Genomic DNA, 12,219 nt, shown 5'->3' on the forward strand with positions numbered 1-12,219 from the left:
TATGGTATGTGCAATTATATAATCAGAAAAAGGATCTGTTTCTTTTCATCTACTGGAATGACACCATGCCTTTCTAAGAAAAAAACTGCAGCCTACAGGAAAATGATCAAAACAGCTGGACTGACTGAAGTTGTCCAGTTTAAGAAGGGACTGTCTCTTCTCCACCAGCAGCTCAAAGTTAGCAAGTGTCAGTATCCCAGGCCAGCCTTCTCACATGGTCCTGGGGGACAGGCGCTGTTTATACATGCCTGCTACTGCTTTGGCTGCACTGTAGATCATCTGCCGACGAGACATGCCAGTGAAAGTCACATGCCAATCAGTCCGGCTGACATTGAGTAAGCTCTTCTCCAGGACTTCGCCCACTGTCACCAAAAGGCCCGACCACCTCAGACTGTAGTCCTGGGGAGTTAGACTTTGAGCCTAAGGAAAAAAGAAATTGATATTTTAATACATTAAAAAACATCACTGGAAGTAGTTATGTCATAAGTGACATTTCAAAGTCTCTCAGGTTACTTCTCATAGAGATTATGACAGACCCTGAGAAACACAGCTATGCTGCCAAATGTATGAGTTACAAGGCTACAAAAAAAAACAAAAACAGTATTGCACACATGGACTTGATTTACAATGTCCACACTAAGCTCATTTTGTTGCTTAAATACAATCTAAGTCTTAAAGCTGATGACTATCTAACGGAGCTCAGTGTCAGAGGGCCTAAGTGTCAGTTCTATATTCAGTGTCACTTTAGGTTAATAATAAGATTAGTGCTAAAATAGAAATGTTACTTTTATCTTTTTACAGTAATAAAATTCCTATCAGAAAGAGAGATAATACTGCATATTAAGGCTTCAACCCTATCAGAAAAGAATTGTTAAATTAATTTGCAGAAGAGTATTCCTGGAAACTTCATTTATGTGTGAATAAGTTAGTACCAATATATATCAAATAACATCCAGTCCAGGAGAGAGCATCAACCACTGTTACATCACTTGTACTTGACCCAGCCTATATCTGCTCCATGGAAATCATTTATTCACCTACATAGGAATGAAAAAATAAACTCATTGCCTGATATCCAAGAATGATATAGTTTTTTGGCTTTAGGGTGGTAAATATAGTCCAGAGGAGTATATCCATATGTAGAAAGGATCCATGCAGTGATTCCCAAATGTGCTATATATTACAATCACCTAAGATGCATTTTTTTTTTTAACAAAACCAGTTTTCATGCTCCACCTAAGACCAATGAATTGGAAACTCACAGATGGTTCCAAGAGAAAGAGCACAATATTTATAAAATAGTTTCTGACAAAATTTGCTGTGGACAGCCCAGCAGCTTGGGAGCCTGCTCTGTCTTCCCTTCCACAGGGTACACTGCACTATCAGTATTCTACTGTGTTTCAAAGAGAGACAGCAGATAAACCACTATGGTCCTCAGAACTGTGTTTCTCAAATGCAATGTGCACATGAAGCATCTGGGGAGCTTCTAAAGTTGCAGATCCTAATTCCATAGCCTTAGGTTAGGACCCAAGAGTACTTTTTTTTTTTTAAGACTAAATGGGCAATGCACAAATCCTTTTTTTCCAGTTTTGAGATTAAATTGACATATATCACTATTTAAGTTTAAGATGTACACCACAGTGGTTTCACTTACATTTATTGTGAAATGATTACCATGATAATCACCCCATATTTAGATACAATAAAAAGAAGCAAAAAAAGAAAAAAACCTTTTTTCTTTATGACAAGACCTCTTAGGATCTACTCTCTTAACAGCGTTCATATATATCATACCATAGTGTTAACTACAGTCACCATCCTATACATTGTATCCTCAGTACTTATTTCTCCGGTAACTGGAAGTTTGTACCTTATGACCACCTTTCTCCTACCACCCTTCCTCAAGCGTGCATTTTTAACAAGTTCCCAGGTGATGATTATGATGCTAGGCCTAGGATCATACTTTTGAGAATCAAAATACTTGACATTATCAGCAAACATCCAGAAACTGGGTTTTTAATTGGGGGAGGAGGGATCATTTATATTTGTTTAACCAGCATAAACTATATAAAAATTTTTCCTGATTTTCACTAATATACTGATACATGCTAATTATAATCCCCTTAAGGGCTGATTTCTAGTCTCTTAAAAGCTCTTTAAAAATTTCAACTACAAGGGAACACAGAATTGAACATCTTGCAGTGGATAAAACAAGAAACAGCGTAGAACTGAAGAGCAAGGATAAGAGGAAGGAATCTCAATACCTATACTTTTGTATCTCAACTTTGTACCTTGTGACAGAAATGAAATGACAGCAAAAATGGCAAAACAAAAAGCAAACGACACTCTTTGAATACCACTGTCCACAGTTAACCACACTAAGAGCCTGTGTGTACTTTTCCAGGTCTTTTTTTCCTATTCATTTATATACATTTTAAAGTATATATGGGTGTATGTGTGTGTATATATATATGGATACTACATGCAGTTTATTTTCACTTAGCAATGTCATAGACAAATTTGAATATTAGTATATACAGTTTTATTAGTATATATACTTTTGATGCTTTGTTCCTTGAGCATAATGTCTGTTTCTTTCCAATATATATTTTTAAAAACAGAATAAAAATTGTCCTTGCAGTGATCAGATATCTAGCAAAAGAGTCACCAACATTTTCTGAAAAGGGCCACATAGTAAGTATCTTAGGCTTTGTGGGCCAGAGAGTCTCTATAGCAACTACTCAATTCTCCTGCTGTAGCAAAAAAGCAGCTGTAAACAGTATGTAAACAAATGGGCCCAGGTACATCCTTTACGAAAAAAAACTTCTTTACAAAAACAGGGGTCAGGCCAGATTTGGCTGTAAGACTTTTTTCTTTTTTTGTGTGTGTGTGCCTTTGTGTGTGTGTGCTAGTCCCTGATTTCAAGCAATGTAAGAATGACAGTGATAGAAGCAGCCTTACAATTACAAGGTTCCTAATGTTTTACCATTAGATCTGATTTTTGCTTTGACTTTCCAGTATGCACATACCCTTCTAATCCTAATTAGCTAAGAGTTATTCACGGTTATAATTTCTTTTTTTTCCTTTAAATTTTTATTGGAGTGTAATTGATTTGCAATGTTGTGTTAGTTTCAGGTGTACAGCAAAGTGAATCAGTTATACATGTATCCACTCTTTTTTAGATTCCTTTCCATTAGAGGCCATTAGAGAGTACTGAATAGAGTTCCCTGTGGTGTACAGTAGGTTCTTATTAGTTATCTATTTCATATATAGTAGTGTTTATATGTCAATCCCAATCTCCCAATTTATCCCTTCCCCCCTACCCACCCTTGGTAACCATAAGTTTGTTTTCTACATCTGTGACTCTGTTTCTGTTGTAAATAAGTTCATTTGTACCCTTTTTGTATATTCCACATATAAGCTATATCATATGATATTTTTCTTTCTCTGTCTTACTTAGTATGACAATCTCTAGGTCCAGCCATGTTGCTGCAAATGGCATTATTTTGTTCTTTTTTACGGCTGCATAATATTCCATTGTATACATGCACCACATCTTCTTTATCCATTCATCTATCGATAGATGTTTAGGTTGCTTCCATGTCCTGGCTATTATAAATAGTGCTGCAATGAACATTGAGGTGCATGTATCTTTTCAAATTATAGTTTGCTTCCGGATATATGCCCAAGAGTGGATTGCTGGATCATATAGTAGCTCTATTTGTAGTGTTTTAAGGAACCTCCACACTATTCTCCATGTGGCTGTAATAATTTACATTCCCACCAACAGTGTAGGAGGGTTTCCTTTTCTCCACACCCTCTCCAGCATTTATTTGCAAACTTTTTGATGATGGCCACTCTGACCGGTGTGAGTTGGAACCTCACTGTAGTTTTGATTTGCATCTCTCTAATGATTAACGATGTTGAGCATCTTTTCATGTGCTTTTTAGCCATCTGTATGTCTTCTTTGTAGAAATGTCTATTTGGGTCTTCTGCCCATTTTTTTGATTGGGTTATTTGTTTTTTTTATATTGAGCTGCATGAGCTGTCTGTATATTTTGGAGATTAATCCCTTGTCAGCTGCTTCATTTTGCAAATACCTTCTCCCATTCTGAGGGCTGTCTTTTCATTTTGTCTATGGTTTCCTTTGCTGTGCAAAAGCTTTTAAGTTTAATTAGGTCCCATTTGTTTATTTTTTATTTTATTTCATTACTCTAGGAGGTGGACTGAAAAAGATCTTGCTGTGATTTTATGTCAGAGTGTTCTGCCTGTTTTCCTCTAAGAGTTTTATAGTATATGGTCTTATATTTAGGTCTTTAATCCATTTTGAGTTTATTTTTGTGTATGGTGTTAGAGAATGTTCTAATTTCATTCTTTTACATGTAGCTGTCCAGTTTTCCCAGCACCACTTATTGAAGAGACTGTCTTTTCTCCATTGTATATCCTTGCCTCCTTTGTCATAGATTAGTTGACCACAGGTGCATGGGTTTATCTCTGGGCTTTCTATCCTGTTCCATTGATCTATATTTCTGTTTTTGTGCCAGTACCATACTGTCTTGATTACTGTAGCTTTGTAGTATAGTCTGAAGTCAGAGAGCCTGATTCCTCCAGCTCCATTTTTCTTTCTCGAGATTGCTTTGGCTACTTGGGGTCTTTTGTGTTTCCACACAAATTGTAAAATTTTTTGTTCTAATTCTGTGAAAAATGCCATTGGTAATTTGATAGGGATTATATTAAATCTGTAGATTGCTTTGTATAGTATAGTCATTTTCACAATATTGATTCTTCCAATCCAAGAACATGGTATATCTCTCCACCTGTTTGTGTAATCTTTAAATTCTTTCATCAGTATCTTATAGTTTTCTGAGTACAGGTCTTCTACCTCATTAGGTAGATTTATTCCTAGGTATTTTATTCTTTTTGATGTGATGGTAAATGGGGTTGTTTCCTTAATTTCTCTTTCTGACCTTTCATTGTTAGTGTATAGGAATACAAGAGATTTCTGTGTATTAATTTTGTATCCTGCATCTTTACCAAATTCATTAATTAGCTCTAATAGTTTTCTGGTAGCATCTTTAGGATTTTGTATGTATAGTATCATGTCACTTGCAAACAGTGACAGTTTTAATTCTTCTTTTCCAATTTGGATTCCTTTTATTTCTTTTACTTCTCTGATTGCCGCGGCTAGGACTTCCAAAACTATGTTGAGTAACAGCCGTGAGAATGGACATACTTGTCTTGTTCCTGATCTTAGAGGAAATGCTTTCAGTTTTTCACTGTTGAGAATGATGTTTGCTGTGGGTCTGTTGTATATGGCCTTTATTATGTTGAGGTAGGTTCCCTCTATGCCCACTTTCTGGAGTTTTTATCATAAGCAGGTGTTAAATTTTGTCAAAAGCTTTTTCTGCATCTATTGAGATGATCATATGTTTTTTTATTCTTCAGCTTGTTAATGTGGTGTATCACACTGATTTGTGGAAATTGAAAAAACCTTGCATCCCTGGATAAATCGCACTTGATCATGGTGTATGATCCTTTTAACGTGTTGTTCAATTCTGTTTCCTAGTATTTTGTGTAGGATATTTGCGTCTATGTTCATCACTGATATTAGCCTGTAATTTTCTTTTTGTGTGATAACTTTGCTCAGAAGGGTAAGTGTCAACTCTTCTCTGAATGTTTGATAGAATTCACCTGTGAAGCCATCTGGTCCTGGCCTTTTGTTTGCTATTAGATTTTTAATCACAGTTTCAATTTCAGTATTTGTGAGTCACATTTTCTGTTTCTTCCTGGTTCAGTCTTGGAAGGTTATACCTTTCTTATCTGTCCATTTTTTCTAGGTTGTCCATTTTATTGGCCTAGAGTTGCTTGTAGTAATCTCTCATGATCTTTTGTATTTCTGCAGTGTCAGTTGTTACTTCTCCTTTTTCATTTCTAATTCTATTGATTTGAGTCTTCTCCCTTTTTTTCTTGATGAGTCTGGCTAAAGATTTATCAATTTTGTTTATCTTTTCAAAGAACAAGCTTTTAGTTTCATTGATCTTTTCTATTTTTTCTTCATCTCTATTTTATTGGGTTGGCCAAAAAGTTCATTCAGTTTTAAGTAAAAATAAAAGACACATTTTTTCATTTTCACCAAGAATTTTATTGAACAATGTATTTACTAACCGAATGAACTTTTTGGCCAACCCAATATTTATTTTTGCTCTGATCTTTATGATTTATTTCCTTTTGCTAATTTAGGGGTTTTTTGTTGTTGTTCTTCTTCTTTCTCTAGTTGCCCAACAAGGTGGAAATTTTAAAAAGTTATGAAGACATAGGTGAATACAGTAAATTTTGATTGGGATGAAACAGAGGAAACAGGAGATTCACAGAACTTATCCCAGCAGGGTGGAAATCTTCAGATGGCCATTAAGAAACAGGATGAATAAAACAGACATAGGTGGGATTAAAACAGAGGTTTTAACACAGCACTACCAAAGGTTGAGTGGGACTCCCTGCTGGTTCCCCAACATTGAAGGGCCCCAAATAAGTCTGCTCTATTTATCCTAGTTAGGAGAAATTTTAAAAGTCTGAAGGTAGAAATGACAATGAGAAATTTAAGCAGCAATCAATTGGGGCAGTGACTAGGCAGATTAACCAAGATAAAGACTGACAAATGGGCCAAAACCCCTTGGCTCAATCCCTAGTTGGGGACCCAAAGACTTTTGTACAAGAGTGAGTAAAATGGTCAGGAATGGAGAAGAGAAGTTTCCAGGAGTAGAAACAGGAGTCCCTTGAGCTGTGTTACCAAAGTCCATTAGTGAAGGCCTGATGTGTGCTACAATTAGACTGAAAGAAAGTAAAAATGTAATGGTTGATAGGATTATGAAAGTTGAATGTTTAAGCATAACATAAGGAAGTGTGTCTCCTTTACCTGGATGGATATTTGGCTGGGGGACACTTCCCCTACCTAGTATTACAAAACCAAAACCCACTGATGAAGTCTCAATGGGGGCTACAGTGAGGAACATAAGTGATGACAGAATTACAGTGTAAGTTTGTAGGAGACTTGGTATGTTTGAACTGGTTTCATGTGAAGTGACTGTTTTTTTTTCACCTGATTATATTTTGGGGATGGACACTGTATCTCACTGGAGAACGTTTCCCTTATCTAGCATTGTAAAACAGAAGAGATGGAAAGCCACCCTTCAAGCATTATTAACTGGACATGCTATATGGAACCAGTAAGACTGTCTGAGCCTGCAGTGTGGAATAGAAGTTGGAGCGCTGGTAGGGACAAAATGCTCCGCGCCACAGCCCTATGTGGAACGTAGACTGAGGCTTATGGCAAAAATCTGTGAGTGCCTCCCAGCAATGACTACCTGAACTTCGAACTAGAGAATTTCCATTTGAGGGGTGTTTACTACCTAGCCACTGGACATTATTAATTGAAGCTACTCATATGACTAAAGGACATAAAATGATATTGAAATGTGAAATACCCGAAACGTCTAGGATGATGGAGAAACACCCTAATAGGGATGGCAGTGCCTGGAAGAGTTCCACCATAATGGAAACGGTTTATACAGGATCATGCTGTCTGGGGAATACAGGGAGGAGACTAACAAGCTCGGTGTCTCTTTTCCTCTAGGACAGATTCTGGAGTCACCTGAGAAGCTGCTGGAACCGACTGCCATGTAGACAGTGCCCTATGAACAGCTCTTAAGTGAACAACCAAGAGCTGCTTGGTTTATGGGTAGCAGTTGCAAGGTGGATGGATAACATACTATTTGGAAGTCCACTGCTCTGACTGAGGAAGGTAATAACAAATCAGACGGGCAAGGCTGAACTGCATACTGTTTTCCCAGCAGTGATGAAAGAATTGAACAATGATATAATCTCCTATCTTCTGGTTTTTACTGAGTCATGGGCAGTGGTCAATGGCCTGGCCATATGGTCAGGCAGGAGGGCAATGGAAACCTGGCCTATTAAAAGGATGCCCATATAGGACACACAACCCTGTGGAAATCACTGTGGGAACTGGAGGGATGCATTAAAGTAGAACATGTTGATGCCCATCAGAACTCCTTTCTAGGCTTGGAAGGTGAACAGAATCAACAAGCAGATATCCCCCTGCTCTCTCTCAAGACGGCCACCTGGGTCCATGAAGTGAGTAAATATGGGGTTAGTGCAGCAATGCAGAGATGGGCTGAATCTAGACACATTCTTCTTGTACACTCTGAGGCACAAAATGCCAATAAAAACTGTTCTGTCGACCAGCAAAAAAGACAGACTGCAGATGGCTATGTGGCAGATTTCCTGTTAGGAAGGCCCTGAACATAGCTAGCAAGTTAGTTGGTAGCCTTGGGGGACTACAAACGGTTCTTCACAGGCAGAGACAGTGACTCTAGGTGGGGCTTTTCTGACCCAGGGGTAGCAGCAAATGCTCAGTTACAGTTTCTGGTTCAGCACACTGTGTTTTTTTTTTTTTTAAACACCTTTATTTTAACTATGTTTTAAATCTTTGTTACAATTCCTAAGGGCCTATAGGGCAAGATGTGCCTTCACTCCATCTGAAAAAATGGGGCTAACAGTGATTGCTGCTAAATGGGCTGGTGGTAAAGACAGCCCACCTGTTCTGCACCTATGTAACCTTAACTTATCTGAATAGAAGTGGATGAGGGGGAGGCACCTGCTAGACTAGTATTGCTATCTGTAATCTAGACCAGCACAGTCGCTGAACCTAATGTCCCTTCCAAAGGTGGAAAAGTTTGGGTATGAATGGAGAAAAGGAAAAAAGGAAAAAAAAAAAAAAGGCTCAGAGCAAGAGATGATACCATCTCTCAGCTCTATTATACCACATGCCTGAAAGGGTGAAGCCATATACTGTATCTCTGACACCCCTCCTGCTGTTTTTTTTAATTGAAGTATAGTTGGTTTACAATGTTGGGTTAGTTTCAGGTATACAGCAAAATGATTCATTTATACATATGTATGTACAGATCTATTTTTCGGATTCTTTTTCATTATAGACTACTACAAGATATTGAATACTGTATAGCACAGGAAACTGTAAGTCCTTGTTATCTACTTTTTATATAGTAGTGTGTATCTGTTAACCCCAAACTCCTGATTTATCTCCTTGCCCCACCCCCCCACTATCCCCTTTGGTAACCAAAAGTTTGCTTTCTATGTCTCTGAGTCTATTTCTGTTTTCTAAATAAGTTCATTTGTACCATTTGTTTTTTACATATAAGTGATATGTATTTGTCTTTCTCTGTCTGACTTACTTCACTTAGTATGATAATCTCTAGGTCCATCCATGTTGCTTCAAAATGACATTATTTCATTCTTTTTAATGGCTGAGTAATATTCCATTGTATATATGTACACCACATCTTCTTTATCCAGTCATCTGTTGATGAACATTTAGGTTGATTCCATGTCTTGGCAATTGTAAGTAGTGCTGCTGTGAACAGAGGGGTGCATGTATCTTTTCAAATTAGAGTTTTTGTCTTTTCTAGGTATATGCCCAGGAGTTGGATTGCAGGATCATATGGTAGCTCTATTTTTAGTTTTTTTATAGACCCTCTATACTGTTCTCCGTAATGGCTGTACCAATTTACATTCCCACCAACAATGCAGGAGAGTTCCCTTTTCTCTACACTCTCTCCAGCATTTATTATTTGTATACTTCTTGATGATGGGCATTCTGACTGGTGGGAGGTGATAACCTCGTTGTGGTTTTGATTTGCATTTCTCTAATAATTATTGATGTTGAGCATCTTTTCATGTGCCTGTTGGTCATCTGTATGTTGTCTTTGAAGAAATGTCTCTTTGGGTCTTCTGCCCATTTTTTGATTGGGTTGTTTTTTTGTGGTAGAGTTTTATGAGCTGTTTGTATATTTTGGAGATTAATCCCTGTTGGTTGCTTCCTTTGCAAATATTTTCTCGCACTCTGCAGGTTGTCTTTTCGTTTTGTTCATGGTTTCCTTTGCTGTGCAAAAGCTTTTAAGTTTAATTAGGTCCCATTTGTTTATTTTTGGTTTCATTTCCATTACTCTGGGAGACGGATCCAAAAAAATATTGCTGTGATTTATGTCAAAGAGTCTTCTGCCTATGTGTTCCTCTAAGAGTTTTATAGTATCCAGTGTTACATTTAGGTCTTTAATCCACTTTTGAGTTTATTTTTGTACATGGTGTTAGAGAATGTTCTAATTTCGTTCTTTTACATGTAGCTGTCTACTTTTTCCAGCACCACTTATTGAAGAGACTATATTTTCTCCATTGTATATCCTTACCTCCTTTGCTGTAGATAAACCGACACACCTGTGGTCAATTAATTTCCAGACTTTCTATCCTGTTACATTAAATCTATGTTTTGATGACTGTAGCTTTCTGGCATAGTCTGAAGTCAGGGAGTGTGATTCCTCCAGCTTCATTCTTCTTAAGGTTGTTTTGGCTATTAGGGGTCTTTTGTGTTTCCAGCCAAATTTTAAAATTTGTTGTAGTTCTGTGAAAAATGCAATTGGTAATTTGATAGGGATTGCACTGAATCTGTAGATTGCCTTAGGTAGTATGGTCATTTTAACAATATTGATTCTTCTATTTCTTTCATCAGTCTTAAAACAGTTTTTGGAGTACAGGTCTTTTGCCTCCTTACATAGGTTGATCCCTAGGTATCTTATTCATTTTGATGTGAATGGTAAATGGGATTGTTTCATTAATTCCTTCCTTAATTTCTGAGAACTTAAGAAAACAATTTCCACTCCTGCTTTTGAAATCTGCAAACCCATGTGCCCTCATGCTCGGAGACATTCTCATGATATGACAATGTACTAAATAGTTATTAATGACAAACTGGGATGCCAGTAATGTGCCAGTATCATTTAACATTTATGACTGTTTTACTATAAGGGATCCATGTTCAAAGACCAGGGAGTGGATTGTGATATTTTGATTTATAAAATATTTATCTGGTCTTCAACACTGGTTTCTGGCACAGAGCTCCTAGGAACTTGGCTGGTTGCCAAGGGAAGAGGGTTGGAACTTTCAGTCCTATTTATTCCTCCCCCCCCCAGGGCCCCTGCACCTCTGAAGAGGGGACTGGAGGTTTGAATCAATCACCAATAGCCAATGATTTAATCATCATGCCCATCTAATGAGGCCTCCATAAAAACCTAAAAAGGATAGGGTTTAGACAGTTTCTTGGTTGGTGAAGGTGTGGAGATTTGGAGAGAGTGGGGCACTAGGAGAGGGTATGGAAGCTCCACCTCCTTTCTCCATAGCTTGCCCTATGCATCTCTTCCATCTGGCTGCTGCTGACTTATATCCTTTTATATCCTTTTATAATAAACCTGTGATCTAGGGTGAAGTGGGTTTCCTGCATTCTGTGAGCTACTCTAGCAAATTAATCAAACCCAAAGAGCAGGTTATGAGAATCTCTGATTTCCTCTGATATACAGGCAGTCAGTCAGAAGTTCAGGTAACAACCTGGACTTGTGATTGATTGATAGGTGTCTGGAAAGGAGGGGTGCAGGCAGTCTTGTAGGACTGAGCCCTTAACCTGTGGGATCTGACACTATTTCTAGGCAGAAAGGTGTCAGAATTGAGTTTAATTATAGGATATCCAGCTAGTATAGGAGAACTGCTAGGTGGCATGGGGGAAACTACCCCCCCACACACTGGAATTCATTTCAGAACCCTTTTTAATGTTCTAATAAATACATTTCAAACTTTTATTAGTTTTACCATTTACTTCTTAAGTGATACTGAATGTATTATAATTTATTTTTTGGTTAGGTTACAAGCTAGTCTCACAGAATAAAATGGAAAACTTTCTACCTCTATGCATGAGAATCATGTATTCTTTGAATACCTTGTAGACCTCACAACACCATTAAAACAGTGATTTTTTTGGAGCTAGATGAAACTCTTGCATCAAAAGGCTTCACTAAGATAATTAGGTTAAATCTTATGAAACTGCCAAAATTTGACTGGTTTTGACTTCAATGAGCAATTTTGTATGGTTCACCCTAATGGTTATAAACTGCCATTGTTGATTCAAGAATATTTTCCTAGAAAATCAACCATTTTCTGTAATTTTTCTATATTATTGTATAACAGCATATAATCTTTTAATCACCTTCACACTGGAGTGAGTTTAACAGTACCACGTATAAGATTGTTTTCTTCAACTTCTGAAGAGAAATTTTGGTAAAATTATGGCATAAGTAAGTA

General features: G+C 37.3%; 1 protein-coding gene across 1 annotated transcript in view; it reads right to left on the reverse strand.

The window, feature by feature from the left end:
* Window positions 1–210: 210 nt before the first annotated feature.
* The window catches only part of PRRC1 (proline rich coiled-coil 1), a gene marked incomplete at both ends in the record, with an annotated part of 36,705 nt that continues 24,696 nt past the window's right edge, over window positions 211–12,219 (reverse strand). Inside the window, one exon of the mRNA XM_079702812.1 lies at window positions 211–420. Coding sequence (XP_079558938.1) covers window positions 211–420 — 210 coding nt within the window. The remainder of the gene's footprint in view (window positions 421–12,219) is intronic.

This window comes from Hyperoodon ampullatus (genome assembly GCF_949752795.1).
Source record: "Hyperoodon ampullatus genome assembly, chromosome: 4".
NCBI classification, from domain to species: domain Eukaryota; kingdom Metazoa; phylum Chordata; class Mammalia; order Artiodactyla; family Ziphiidae; genus Hyperoodon; species Hyperoodon ampullatus.